Raw genomic sequence first — 14,902 nt, 5'->3', positions numbered from 1 at the left:
GGATAACCAGATCACAGACTTTGACTGTCAAAGACAATCGAGTACAACCCCTTCATTTTAAAGAAAGGAAACTGAGGCAGAGAAAGATGAAATGACTTGACCAGGGTCCCACAGCTAATAAGTATCTGAATCAGGATTTGAATTCTGATCATCTTGACTCTAGAACTTGCATGTTAACCCCTGAGTAACCCAATTAAACCTTCTACACAAATGAACATTTTGAAGTAGACGATTGGGATTCTGTGAGATAGCAGTTACAAGAACAATGACTAATGTTCACATAGCATTTTAAGGTTGCAAAGCCCTCTACATATATTATCTCATCTGAGATATGTATCCCAGACTCTGAGAAATTTTCTCCATGGTCCTGGTCCCAGCAAAGAAAAGGTGAACTGGCTGCCATCTTTAACTGACGGGCTCTCATCAGCCAAATCAACTTACCTTCACCCACTTTGATATAAACATTCTTCGATATCTTGAGTTCTGTGAAAGAGGTGACTGCACCATATTCCTTCTGGGCCCACTGCAACAAGTGAACATTTCCATGGGGAAAGCTTCTTTCCTCTGTTTTTGCTGATAGAGAGAAGTTTCCTTCCGGAAACTCGACCACAGAACCTTCTGACACCTATATGAAACAGAATTCAATCAATCAAATAATCAACAAGAATTTATTAATGACTTACTTTTTATAATCACCATCCAAAAACAATTAAAGAGTCAGTCCCTGCCTCACACAGAGCTAACATTCTAAGGTGTAACGGACAGTGTGGTTCAGTGAAAAGACCCCGGCTTCTGGAGTCAGAGAATTGGAGTTCAAATCCCACCTCTGATACATACTAGCCATGAAATTCTGGGCTTCGGTTTCTTCATCTCTAAAAATTAAGAGATTGGACTAGAAAGCTTCTGGACTAGACCTTCCAGGTCTAGATCTTTCTTCCTAGAAAAGGTACTTGGGCCAAGCCTTGAATGAAACAAAAGAAGCCAAGAGGCAGCACTGAGGAGGGAGAACATTCCAGGCCCTAGGAAGAGAAGGCATGTCAAGTGAAAGAACAGAGGCTATTTTGGCTGAAATGTTGATTGCCTGAAGGGGAGGAGGAGGAAGAGGAGGAGGAGGAGGAGGAGGAGGAAAAGAGACATTAAATGCATGGAAAGGAGGGACCAGGCCAGATCTTTAAACGTAGCCTGTCAATTGGGCAGCTATGAAGACAGTGGACTAAAAAGAGAACATGTCCGTGTCTGCCCAGCATGGTCCACAGCACTAGGGACTCTGAACCTAGTGACTGATATCAGTTATCTAAACAAAAAAAAATCTCTCTGAAATGAAGAAAGGAAACTTAGTAGGCTACCACTGAGAGGATGGAAATATTCCTGAGGAACATCCAGTTCCCTCTTTTGCTCTTATTTTGGGCTCACAAAACAATTTTCTAACATAAAATTTAGCGTCTTAAGGGGCCCTACCACCAGAAGGTCATGCCCTGTGCAGACAATCAGGATTGGGACGCTCACAAGTATGGTTCCCATTTCAAATTAATAAACTGGAATTCTGTTTTATGACTTAGTCTCTCTGGAGTTTATTCAGTCCTAAGAGATTAATTGCTCTTGGGCAAACGGACAAAATTGAGTTTCCAACCCTGAACATCCAAGAACCAGTCCAGATTCCTCAGAGAATCCACTAAAGAACAGGTATGCTCTGAGAGGCAGCCTCCTGGCTGACCCCATTCTCTCCTTCTTATCATGCTTTAGCCACAATAACCAGAATCAAGCAACTGATGGACATTTACAGTCAATGCTATCTCTTTAAGCCATACAAGTTTTAACATTTATTTAGCAGGTCATAAAAAAAGACAATTTCTTCAAACATGTCTTGGCCTTCTGCAAAACGACAAAATATTCAAGATGTCACACTCCCTTTAATAGGACTCTTTGTCCGGAGACACCGAAGTAGTTTTCAAATAATATGAATCCATCATTATCTCTTAGAGACAGTATATAGTAACACAGGGGGGAAATAACACTTGAATTAGGAATCAGAAAAACTGGTTTCAAATTCTGGATCTACCATCTGTCTAGAAAACCTTCTGAGCTTCAGCAAGTCAATCAACAAACTACTCAGTGCTTATTACATGTTAAGTATGTGTGCTAAGGACTAAAAAAGATTTAAAAAAAAACAACAACCAAAAAACCTCCTAGTCTTTGTTCTCAAAGATCTGAAATTCTAAAGAAGAAGAGAATATATAGATAAACAGGTACGAATTTAACTTTTCAGAGACTCAGTTTCCACATCTAGTTGCACCTAACTGATGAGATGTTTTTTGGGCAGGCCAAATGAGGTAATGTGTGTATGTGTGTATCTTTATATCCTCAGCCCCTAGCAAAGTGGCTGACACATAGTAAGTGCCTAATAAATGCTTGCTGACTGACTACTCAACTCACTACCTCTATCTACATGAACTCAAGTACCAGACAAGACCCACCTGAGTTCTAGCCAAGAAAGCTTATCCACACCCTCTGCCAAAGATCTCCCACATCTTCCGAAGTGCTAATGGGGAAAGTAATTTAAGTACAGGGTATGTCCACTCCTCCACATGTTCCTAAATAAATATTAGTCACCCCTGTAACAGCTCCCCCAAATTCCCTTGTGCACAATTTTTCCAGGTCTGGCTCTAAGCAGGACAAAACCCAAAATCAAATTCCCAGTCCCACATACACAGTCCACTGGAGAAACATACATACATACAAGCATATATACAGACCCATGCATGAATGCACACATGTGCAGGCACATAACACCTACCCCCACACTCTGCTTTCAAACTATAAACACGTTTTTAAAAGTTGTAATTTGTACACCTTCCTGAAGGGGACAAAAACAGAAGAGAAATACACACAGAATCCCATAAATCCAACTGCCCTGCAGCAAAGGAAAACTAATTCCAAAAATGTTTTTGACAGAGGAAGGGCAGGCTAGTGAGACCTAGCTAACATGATCCGGGCAAAAAAAGGTGGATTTTTCACAAAAGTAGGGCTTACTCTCAATACCCTGGGGTCCAACTCCAGGAGGCTTCCTTCTACCTCTGGGAAAGACCCAAGGACTCTGTTCTCTTGTGTGAGCTCTTTCTCAAGCATGGAGATAAGGAGCAAAGTCAGAAGGCCCAAAGATTTCTACCCCATTACATTTTTTTCATAAGAGCACACAGAATGATGACCGGAGTTTACTTTGAAAGACCCCCAAATTCCCACAGATGATGAAGTCAAGAGGTTATTAAAATGATCCAAATAAAATTCCCTGGGTGATTTATGAATACTCTGCTGACTTCATAAATGAAATTTAAAAGTCCCACATTTAGACTGGATCCATTCTGACCAATGTTTACTGATTTTGTACATAGGCAGAGATCTTCTATACTCAAAGAACTGGATTATTATTATTCTCATTTCGTTCATTCAGCAATCACTTAATAACTTATCTACTATGTGCCATGAACTTTGCAAAAGTTGGTGCTAAGGAAACAGACAAAAACATTATTTTTATTTGTAATATAATAATACTCTATAAGTACTAGCTATTATTCATATATAGTGCTGTATAATATATAGTACACTATGTAGTATATATTTATATATACTATAATATATAAATGCTAGCTATTAATATATAGTGCTGTATAATATGTAATATATATTCACATATACTATGATACTACACAAATGTTAGCTATTGTTAATATGCAGTGTTATATAATTTGCAGTATAATATGTAGTATATATTCATATATACTATATAATACTACATAAACACTAGCTATTATTAATAACAGCTATTAATGACAATATATTTAAAATCACATATTATAGTAATAATTGTGCTAATAGTAATCAAAGTAATATTAACAGTTTTATAATGGCTAACATATATAGTGTTATTATAGTACATATAAATGCTAACTAATGATGATAGCTAGCATTTTATATAGTATTATTATTATAACATATAAATGCTAACTATTAATAAAAACACTAGTAATAATAATAATAATAATAATAATAGCTAGTATTTATGTAATACTTTATGGTTTGCAAAGCATTTTACAAATATTATCACATTTGATCCTCACAGTAACCCTGGGAGATAAGTGCAATTATTATTACCATTTTACAGATGAGGAAACTGAGGCTGAGGGGTTAAATGATTTGCCTAGGGTCATACAGCTATTAAGTCCAGCACCCTACCTACTAGGCTAACTTGCTGTCCCTTGGGAGCTTACATCGTACCTGAGTGAAGGCACAAGATAGAAACACATAGTATTTATTAAGCGATTACTGTGTATCAAACGCAGCTAGGCATGCTAGCCTGTCGCTGTGCTGAAAGTGCTGAATGCTAATGGCAGAAGCCATCCCAGAAAGGTGAGATAGAAGGGAGTGGGGGAAGGGGACAGTACAAGGCCAATGGGCTGGCTGGAGATGGCTGAGCGAGGCAAGGTCCAAATCTCTGGAGGGTCAAGGAGTGAGGCCAGCCAGGGAATCCAGGTAAGTTAGCTCATAATATATACAAAGAAAATACAAAGTAATTTGGTAGGCCACTTGGCAACTGGAGGGAGGAGGGGTGGTGAGAACAGTGCCCAGTAAGAGGCGGCCCCTGGATGGGAGCTAGGTGAAGGTGAGGAGGGAGGGCACTCCAGGTAGGGCAGACAGCCGGCACAGACGGATGAAATGTCCAGCGTGAGGAGCAGCCAATTGGTTAGCTCAGCTGAGAAAGCAGGGTTCATGAAGGATTCGGAATCCCGGGCGATGATGGGCTGTGGCCAGAGAGTGAGGGACTTTACTGGCAGCCAGAGGCGTTTCTATTTCATCCAAGAGGTAAGCCTGGGCCAATCAATCTTCTTCAGCAGTGAAATGTTTTAGGAGAAGTGGCTTGGCAGCTGTAGAGAGGGCAGATCAGAGATGAGGAGAGACTGAAGATGGGGAAATCAACCAGGAGACAACGGCAACTGTCCGGGCAAGAAGTGAGGAGGTTGTGAAGAGGCGAAAAGAAGGGATAGGGCTGAGCTCGCGGAGGGGGAATCAACAAGGACCTTGAAGATTCACAAAGCGGAGGGGGCTATGCCCCTGGACACTGATGAGGGGCCACAGGGGGCTTTCCACAGTGACCGCCACCTCCATGCCCCCAGCCCCCAGCCCCTACCGCTCAATTCAACTGTCCCAGAGCTCATGGGGGAGAAACTCCTGAGGACAGAAGGTTCTGCTTTTGCCTCTGTTTATGCCTGTGTTCGAGGGACACCAACTCGTGTCCAGCCCCTCCAAAAAAAAAAAAAGAAAGAAAAAAAAGAGGTCCTTCCACACTGGAGGTCTGATAGGTCAGTGGGGGGTCCCCCCTGTCTGGGATGGGTTTTTCCGGGCCCAGGTTTTACAACGCCGCACATAAACTTTGGCTAATAACTTATTTTACAACACTTGCCAGCCATCACATCAACCCAGCCCAGTGGGAGCTAATCCCTGGCTTTCCGAAAGCTATTGATGTACGGAAAACCAGTGAAAGCTACTTAGATCATACTCCACTTTGAAATGCCCCATTTCTGGGGCTACCCAGAAATGCCCTAGCTGCTCACCTGCTCTGAAACGTGAGCCTGCCATTCTGCTTCTCCATCATTTTGCCCTCCATCACGCTTTAATAATAGAGACCGGCATTTACTACCCTGCAAAACGCTGAAACTCAGCTCTCCTCTCCCCACTGACAGGCACTTGCTCCTCGGAGTCATTTTTAGCAAACTTGTCACCTAGAAAAACACAAGGGCCCAGGAATCCTTTATTCCACTGCCAAAATCAGGCTCCGTATTTAGGGTAACATCTGCTTAACCTCTGGATGATCTGCCTCACGTGCTCTCATTCATGAGTAAAGCATAAAACACTTTTGTTTTAAAATATACGTACCGAGAGTAAATGTCTTCGACGTGGAATATGTTATAAATCCCATTAGTGCACGTTGGAAGGCAAGAAAGAGAACCGTGTAAACAAGGAGATAAAATGCGTAGCAACTAAAGCAATGCACCCTCGGTTTATTTAAAAGCTGGGTGCCCGATGGGATATCTGATTCTTTTAAGGGATTTCGGGGAAGTATGCAGTAACTGAAAGGCAACCTATCATGGGAGGGCAAGGATTGACCATGGAGGTCCTTGCCTCTGGCATTGCTGGCTAGGAGATCCTAGACCAGTCACCTCCTTCTCAGTGGGCCCCAGCAACTCTCTAAGATTTTCAGTTAAAGATGAGTTGCCAGTCTGCACCAGTGGAGGCAGCTGCCACACTGGGAGATGCCACAACATCAAAATGGAAGAGAAACAAAGCCCAGCTCACTCCACTGTGAAGTCTAAGTCCTGTGGGTCTCAGTATCACCCTTGGTCTAAAAGGCAATCAAGAGATTAAAATGCCCAGCACCCAGCAATTTGGAAACCAACTGCCATCTTTCAGGTTTGCTGTAGAGGAGACAAAGGGAATTTTCCAAGGTCAATAAAGCATTCCTTTCTGAAGATTAATGAAAAATTTCTGTTTGGTTGGTTTACATTCTCTTCTCCTTTAGACTCTTGTCTTCTGTTGCCTCTTGCTTAATTTAACCCAATTCTATTCATTATGCATTTTAAAGTACCTACTACGTGGCAGGAGCAGGGCATACCTACTACGTGGCAGGAGCAGGGCAACTCAGTGGTAGTGGATAGAGCACTGGGCTTAGAATCAGGAAGACTCATCTTCCTGAATTCAAATACAGCCTCAGATACTTACTAGCTGCGTGACCCTGGGCAAGTCCCTTAACCCTGTTTGCCTCATTTTCCTCATCTGTAAAATGAACTGGAGAAGAAAAACAGCAAACCACTCCAGTATCTTTGCCAAGAAAACCCCAAAATGGAGGCATGAAGAGTCAGACATGACTGAAATGACCAAACTACAGCAACATGTAGCAGGAATTGTTTCAGGCAATGAAATACAATTAGTCAACCAATCAACAAATGCATCTCATGCAATCTATACCAAAATATTCATGACAACCCACTTCCTCGAAACAAAGAACCTAAAACAAAGTGAGTGTCCATCAGATGTGGGGGGGGGAGGATTATGGCATATAAATATATAATATTGTTCAGAAAGAAATAGAAAATAGGAGGAATTCAGAGAAACTTAGAAAGATTTGTATGAACTGATGAGGGAAATAAGGAGAACCTAGATCACAACAGTGGTTGTTGTTCAGTCATTTCAGTCATGTCCAACTCTCTGTGACCCCATTTGGGGTTTTCTTGGCAAAGATACTGGAGTGGCTTGTCATCTCCTTCATCATATCATTTTACAGATGGGGAAACTGAGGCAGCCAGGGTTAAGTGACTTGCTCAGTGTCACCCAGCTAGTAAGTGTCTGAAGCTGGATTTGAACTCAGGAAGAAGAGTCTTCCTGACTCCAGGCCCAGAACTCTATCACTGCACCACCCAGCTGACTCTAGGATGTGGGGGTCAGAAAAGATTCCATTTTGACTTAGATGCTCAGTGGCTTTGTGACTAACCCTGAACCTCCCTCAGATACTTACTAGCTGTACTGTCTAATCTTTAGGGTTCCCTCAAGCTTTAACTCTATGATCCTATTACCTTTGATTCTAAGAGGTCATTTATTCAACCTGGAAGACCTCATTTTGGGGAAAACAAGGAGGAGGGAAGGATCTTTAACCTTCACTTATAAATAAAAATGGCTTCTGTTTCTGAAGACTTTTAGGATAGGAAATTCCACAACTTCTTTATTCCAATGACTAAAATTCCTCATTCCCTCCACTAAGAAATGATCTTTTAATCAGACTTTAAAACTCAATTTGATTTCTTTTCTTTTAATGTTTAATTAGTGCCTTTTGTTTTTATATCACCTTTATTTCTAAAAATCTAACTCCCCTTTCCCCTCACCCATTACCCAATGAGCCATCCATTAAGAGTCATTCGGCAAAGTCAATATGGGGGATATAGGACATGCATTATAGCCCATCCATAGTCTCTCACCTCTTCAACGAAAGGAAGGAGGAAGGAACATATTCTCAACTCGTCTCTAGGACCAAGCTTGTTCATCATAAGTACACCATGTTTGGCTTCTCAATACAATTTCTCATCTAATATCTTCACCTAAAAACATCAGTGACTAAACATGTTTCAAGACTCACTGCCTTCCTTTCCTCCAAAACCCACGGAGTTTTCTTCCTCCCTAATTAAAACTTCATACCCTGACATTCTGTGATATGACTAATGTCTTCCAGTGGGAATAACTCTAATTCAAAAAGCCAAGTATCTCTCATTCTTAGCAAGAGATTACATTGAAGAGAAGATAGTGGAATCATTCATTCCATGGCTAACCAATCTGGCAACCAGTTCTGGGGATGCCTCAGGGGTGCCCCCTCTACTCTGTGTTTCCTGTCATTTTAACCATGTACAAAGTGGGTCTTTAAAATACTGGTTATGCTACTACTAAATATTTTTTTAAAGAGCAGAACATTACTGTATCTGCCAGGATAGGGAGTTTTATTACTAGAACTTGAAGCTTAGCAGGGAGAGCCAAGTTTGTTATTTTTCATGGATCAGATCCAGCTAACTCTTCCAAAAGAGAACGAAAGAAAAAAAAAAACCACCAAAGAGGCAACCAGCACTTTTGTTTCCACACCTGCCTTCAAACGTTAACCCTCAACTCCTGGGGCAGATTCCTTTAAACTTAAAGCCGGACCTCTGAAAGCCTTGAACATTGCAATGACATTGCAATTCTGGTCGATGGGCACAGTTGCTACTTTCCAAAGGTGGGGAGGGTATATTTCTTAGGATTATCACAGCCTATTTTTTTGACCAATAATCTCTGTACATTGTTATTTACCCTCCCATTACCTTGGTTCAAGCTCTTATCCTTTCTTTCCTTCCTAAACTGGTATTCCAGATTCCAGTCTCTCCCTTCTCCTCCCCAAAGCTGCAAGATAGTGCCATCAAGGTCACTGTCCTCCTCAAAAACTTTCACAGGCTCCCTATTACCTCTAAGATAAAATACAAGCCCTCCATAACTTGGCTCCTGTCTACCTTTCCAGATTTATTTCAATTCAGTCCCCTTCACTTACTCTTATGTTCTATAGCCAAACTGCCCTTCTAGCTACATACAGAACACAGTATTCCATGTCCAGTCTGTGCCCCTATGCCTGTAATGCGCTCCTTCCTAACCTCCACTTCCTAGCATTCTTAGCTTCCTATAAGACTTAGTTCAGGTACCACCTCCTCCATGAAGCCTATCTGGACAGTGAGGACTCTTACCCTTCCCAAATTACCCTGTCTTTACTTACCAGTGTAAATGTCCAACAGAATGTATGCCCCATGAGGGCAGGGACTGCACTGCCTGGACATATATGCCCAGCAATGAGTTCAAAGGCTTGCATGTGGTGGGCATTAAAATGTTCATTGACTTTAATTAAATTGTCTCACTCTTAACTTCCTCCCTGGCTGGGTTTGTCATCAGTGAGGTAGGAATACGTAGATGGCCCTGCCCCTCCCAATGCCCACTCTTTGTAATCTTTGTGGTCTAATCATGGCAGCTCTGTCCACAGATTATTGGTGGAAACTGGGGCGATTCTAAATCCTCGCCAAGGCCCAAAGTGAGGTATTGGGAAAATAATCATGTTCACTCACCAATATGGAATCCAGTCTTAAAGAAAGTCCTCCAACTTAAGTCAAAGAGGAAGAAGGACTCCCCCAGCCCATAGCCCCATGGCCAAGAATCATAATCAAGAATTTAGTGAAGGAAGGGGCCTTTGAGGTCATCCAGTATGAACCTGATTTTACAGATGAGGAAAAACAAAGTGAGTAAAGGGAAATCACCTGCACCAAGGTCACAATGACAGAAAATAACAGAGTCAAGATTTGAACTCGGGTCCTAACTCCAAAACCAGCACTTTTCCCACAATATCAAGGGGACAGTATCAGTGAACTCTGAGAAACATTTGGTTGATTTTATTTTGTTTAAATATATGCTACAATATCCCTCTGCTTCTCTGCTCCATTCTAACTGGTCAAGATGACCATGCTTAAAATTTAGGAGGATTTCTATTAGATATTTATCCTCTCCCCTCCCCTCCTCCAATATATCTCTTGCTCAATGACTGGATTGCTGGTATTTGTTGTAAATGCTGTGCTTACAGTAATAATAATAATACACCTAAAAAGAAAAAAAGTTTGATAGTTATCTTGTTCTCTACCCTATGCTAACACAAGAGGTCACGTAGAAAAATTCGGGCCAAGATCTAGATGGAGTCATTCCCTGAACATTTAAAAGAAATGGCCTGTTATAAAACTAGAAAACCTCTATGTTCCTAATGGGAGAGAAAAGCCTGCTTGAGTCTCAGAGGAGAATCTGTTCCAAGAACTATTCAGTCACACACACACACACACACACACGTATATGTAGACACACACATATATATGTACATATACACATGTACACACATGTAAATATATATATACACATGTACACACACACACAAACACACTCCACCCTTGGAATCCTGCCAGGGTCTCACTGGAGCCTGAGTTATCATTTAAGTTCCTGCCAGAGGCTCAGGTTAGAACTTCCTGGGAGGGCCCTCTATCTCATACACTCAACTCTGCCCAGTGACCCAAGTTTTACGTTGGTGAATATTGAGTCTTTGAGTGATTGTAATCCTCCCTCTGGCCTTTGACCACCCCCTCAAATCTTCTCTTCTTCCTTTCTTCCTACCCTCCAGAACCCTGGCTCACATATACTCATCAATCCTGTCCTACAGTTCAAATACTTCATAGGAAAAAGGAAAAAAGGAAAAAAGGAAAAACACGGAATAGAAATCACACAAAAGGATAGCCCTCAGTTCTGACCAAAAAAAAAAGTCTTCTGTGCCAAGAGTTTTTCCAAGTCAATTCCGGGAAAATAAGCCTCTCGGTAAAGCCGAGTGAGATTTTCGATCCAAATCCAGTTGGAGAAGGGTCTGTGGCAGATTGCACCACTCACTAACTCCACGTAGGCCTCATAATGAAAAGTAACAAGTGGATTCTGCTTTGAAATGCTTTGTTTGGTGCACGGGTAAGCACCAGGCCAAAAAAAATGAATGTAGGAGAAAGCACTGGAATAGCATTAAAATATTTACCTCCCACGTGGGGGGCTGTGGCCTGAATTCTGTAAGGATATGACAACTTTTTTCCCTACACAATTGCTCTGCACACTCAGTCCTGCCTGTTTCCTCCCTCCACACCCCAGAGGGTGTGAAATGTGATCAGGGCCACGGCTGCCATTACCACCCAACGTGACTCAGGCCAAAAGAACCAAAAATAAATAAATAAAGTTGAAGCTTACTGCCGTAAAGAAATAACAACTGCCATGCCCACAAAGCCACATTTATCACATATGGGGCTGTGTATCAGTTTGGTACAGTAGAAAGGGCTCTGGAATCAAAGGGTGTGGGTTCAAATCCTAACTACCTTATCTTTTAAGCAAGTCACTTAACCCCTTGGGCCACCCAGAGGAAAAATGTTAAGACTGGATAGTTCTGTACCACTCTGTTTATGATGAGTCATTTTGCCGGCTCACCGGCCCTCCAGGTCCTGATTTCTAAAATTAGGGGGTTGGACTGAATGGAAGGAAGGAGGGAGGGAAAAAGGAAGGAAGGAAAAAAGGAGGTAAGGAGGGAAGAAGGAAGGAAGGAAGGAAGGAAGGAAGGAAGGAAGGAAGGAAGGAAGGAAGGAAGGAAGGAAGGAAAGAAGGAACAAAGGAAGAGGGAGGGAGAGAAGAAGAGGGGAAGGAAGAAAGGAGGGAAGGAGGGAAGGAGAGAGGAAGGAAGGGAGGAAGGGAGAAAGGGAACAAGTATTTATTAAGTACCTACTATATGCCAGGAACTCTGTTAAATGCTTTACAAACATCATCTCATTTAATCCTCTCGACAACTCTGGAAGGTAGATGTTATTATTATACCCATTTTATAGTTGAGGAATCTGAGGCAGATAAAGGTTAAGTGACTGGGCCAGAGTCACAAGGTCTGTAAGCTTCTGGGGCTGGATTTGAGCTCAGACCTTCCCCACTCCGGGTCCAGTTCTCTATCCATTGTGCTGCCTAGCCATCTTCTGAGATCCTTCTAACTCCAGTTCTACGATATCATTAACATTCACTGGCCCATGCAATTAAGATACTTACAAACCACGTTTCCCCCAAACAGAAATCCCCTTTACAGCTGAGGTCCTCAGACTTTCTTTCTCTCCATAAAACAGTCAAGAGCATCCTTGCTACCCAAAACTGAGGTGACTTACTACTAAGTTTAATTTTGATTTTCAACATGACAGAAATGACAAGGGCTCGAGAATTAGGGCTCCCCAGAAAAGTTACATCACCCTACATGCTTATAGACACTAACGGAGAGTGCTGAGATACTGCCCTCAGAAAATAAACATGGAGGGACCTGAAAGGGGGCCAGCACGAGGGAGCACACTTCTCTAATCTCCCTCGGAATATTATGACGGGGGGGGGGGGGGAAAGTGGAGGGGAGGGAGGACAAGAGGGAAGAGGGAAGGGAGGGGAGGGGAGGAAGAAAGAAGCCCCCATCTCACAACTCCATTTGAAAAAGGAATTCCGTCCCCCAAGTCTGGCAAACCAATGAAGGGTGATTGGTTTTATAAGGAGGTATTTTCCAAAGAGGAGTTGCTGGCCACCCTTGCATCTTTCATGAAGTCATCCCACCACACTCCTAAATGTGTCTTTCCTTATCTAGGATCAAAAATGTGAAGCCAAAGCAGAGCTTAGAGACCAGTAAATCCAATCCTTTCATTTTACAGATGAGTAAAGTGAAGCATAGCAAGGTTTACGGGATTATTTCACCACTTAGTAAATGTCCAACGATTGACTGATTCATTATGATCAGAAATTTACAGATAAGGAAGAGACAGATCAATGAGATTGAGAGAGTAAGACTGGCCCACAATCACGCAATTAAAGGTAGGTCTCCTGTATCCAAGCTGTCTCATGGAGGCAGCGACGTCATGCCATGGTGCACAGAACTCTGGGCTTGGGGTCAAAAATAGCTGAGTTTCAAGCAGCCTCAGACACTTACTACCTGTGTGACCCTGTCACAGTCACTTAACCCTTGTCTGCCTCAATTTATTCAACTGTAAAATGGGGATAAATAGGACCTACTTCCCAAGGATACTGTTGCTATTATGAGGATCTAATAAGATAATATTTGTAAAGGACTTAACACAGCATCTAGCATATAATAAATTATAAATAAAAATTTTATTATTATTCTATTATACCATTTTGTTATTGTATCAACCATAATAAAAGCTGGTTGGTAGACTGATTGAGTGGAAGAAGTGACTGGTGGGCATGGGAGCCCAGGGGAGCACAATTAGGCTCACCCCAGCTAGGTACAGTAGGTAGAGTGCCAGCCCTAAAGACAGGAAGACTCATCTTCCTGAGTTCAAATCTGGCCTCAAACATTTACTAGCTGGATGACTCTGGGCGAGTCACTCCACCCTAATTACCTCAGTTTCCTCAACTGTAAAATGAGCTGGAAAAAGGAATAGCAAACCACTCTAGTATCTTTGCCAAGAAAACCTCAAATGGGGTCACAAAGAGTCAGACATGACTGAAAACAAATGGCCAACAACAACAGATGAAGAGAATGGTCACAACATTCTGAAATGGAGACTACCCTTGAGCCCAGCAGGCATGAGTCCCCCCTTAAGTATCCCCCCAGGATGCTTTTGTGGGGTCCTCAGCAGGAACAGAGGTGCCTGGAGCTCCAAAGTAGACATGCATCACCTCTACAGACACTTGTGTTAACTTTCCTACATGTCCCATGGGCCTCCTTAGATGTTGATCTCAGTTCTCATCAAAAGCCACAACATACATGGTGACCATGGAGGCATACAGAAATGCATTCCTTTTTCCAAAAGAGTTTACCAAAGGCTGCCCATCAAAAGGACTGGAACCTTTACTAACATGTCACGTTTGAGCCAAATACCCTAACCTCTGGATGAGTAAGATCCCAAATGACTTTCAATGAACCCAGGGAAAACCACAACCTTCATGAAACATGACATGTACATCTTAAACCTCATTGGCTTCAAAGAATTATCTTTTATTTACTTTGTCTATATTTTGTAAATACTTATATGAGAGGCAGCTTCCCAGAGAGGACAGAGAGGCAGTGTCAAAGCCAGGAGAACCTCAGTTCAAATCTCTCCTCTGACACATACTGGCTTGTGACTGTGGTCACTTAAACTCAGTGCTCCAGGCAAATCTGGAAGACTAGAAATTACAGAGAAGGTGGTGACCTGTATATAAACTGCTGACCCACATTTTGAGATCGTCCCAAGCAAATGGATACTAGCAGCTGATAAGGAAACTTAGTCCAGGGAGTTAAATGATACCCTGATGCCTGGTAAAGTTCTTTCAATACAGAAGGATCACTGATTCCCTCCTCTAAAATCTGATCTTTGATGGACCCTGACTCATCCAAGGATCCAGTCCATAGGCATTAAGACTCTTAAGAACAAGCCACCAAAACCAACAAATACCAATGTATGGGAGCCATCCCACAAGATATCCTGAGTCATCAGCCCATTGGAGACACAGAAAACAACCAATCTCAAAATGTTCAGTCATTAAGTTTGCTTTCTAAAGGAAACTTACACAGTAAAAACACCGATCCACTAAAACCCAAATCAGAGCATCCAGACACTTTGGGTTTTTATGGGGATTGGCTCCTAATTAAGTAGAAAGCAATATGGGTGGGCCAGGACTTTGGTCCTTGTGCTCAGATATCTTCTCTGGCTTCCCCCTCAACAGGTTGTGTGTGTGTGTGTGTGTGTGTGTGTGTGTGTGTGTGTGTGTGTGT

At 42.2% G+C, this 14,902-nt stretch overlaps 1 protein-coding gene across 4 annotated transcripts in view; it reads right to left on the bottom strand.

Annotated features, from left to right (window-relative positions):
* Window positions 1-14,902, bottom strand: part of TGFBR3 (transforming growth factor beta receptor 3) — a 235,195-nt gene that overhangs the window by 64,704 nt on the left and 155,589 nt on the right. For 3 of the 4 annotated variants that reach the window (XM_027838021.1, XM_027838022.1, XM_027838020.1), the window contains exons 5-6: window positions 5,607-5,774; window positions 442-625 (exon numbers count right to left, since the gene is read on the bottom strand). In XM_027838021.1, coding sequence (XP_027693822.1) covers window positions 442-625; window positions 5,607-5,774 — 352 coding nt within the window. The remainder of the gene's footprint in view (window positions 1-441; window positions 626-5,606; window positions 5,775-14,902) is intronic. The other variant, XM_027838023.1, reaches the window with a different exon arrangement.

The sequence above is a fragment of the Vombatus ursinus genome, unplaced genomic scaffold (genome assembly GCF_900497805.2).
Source record: "Vombatus ursinus unplaced genomic scaffold, bare-nosed wombat genome assembly UNPS02014825.1, whole genome shotgun sequence".
Taxonomy (NCBI): domain Eukaryota; kingdom Metazoa; phylum Chordata; class Mammalia; order Diprotodontia; family Vombatidae; genus Vombatus; species Vombatus ursinus.
The sequence above is the reverse complement of the archived record's forward strand: the minus strand, read 5'-3'. Positions and strand labels throughout refer to the sequence as shown.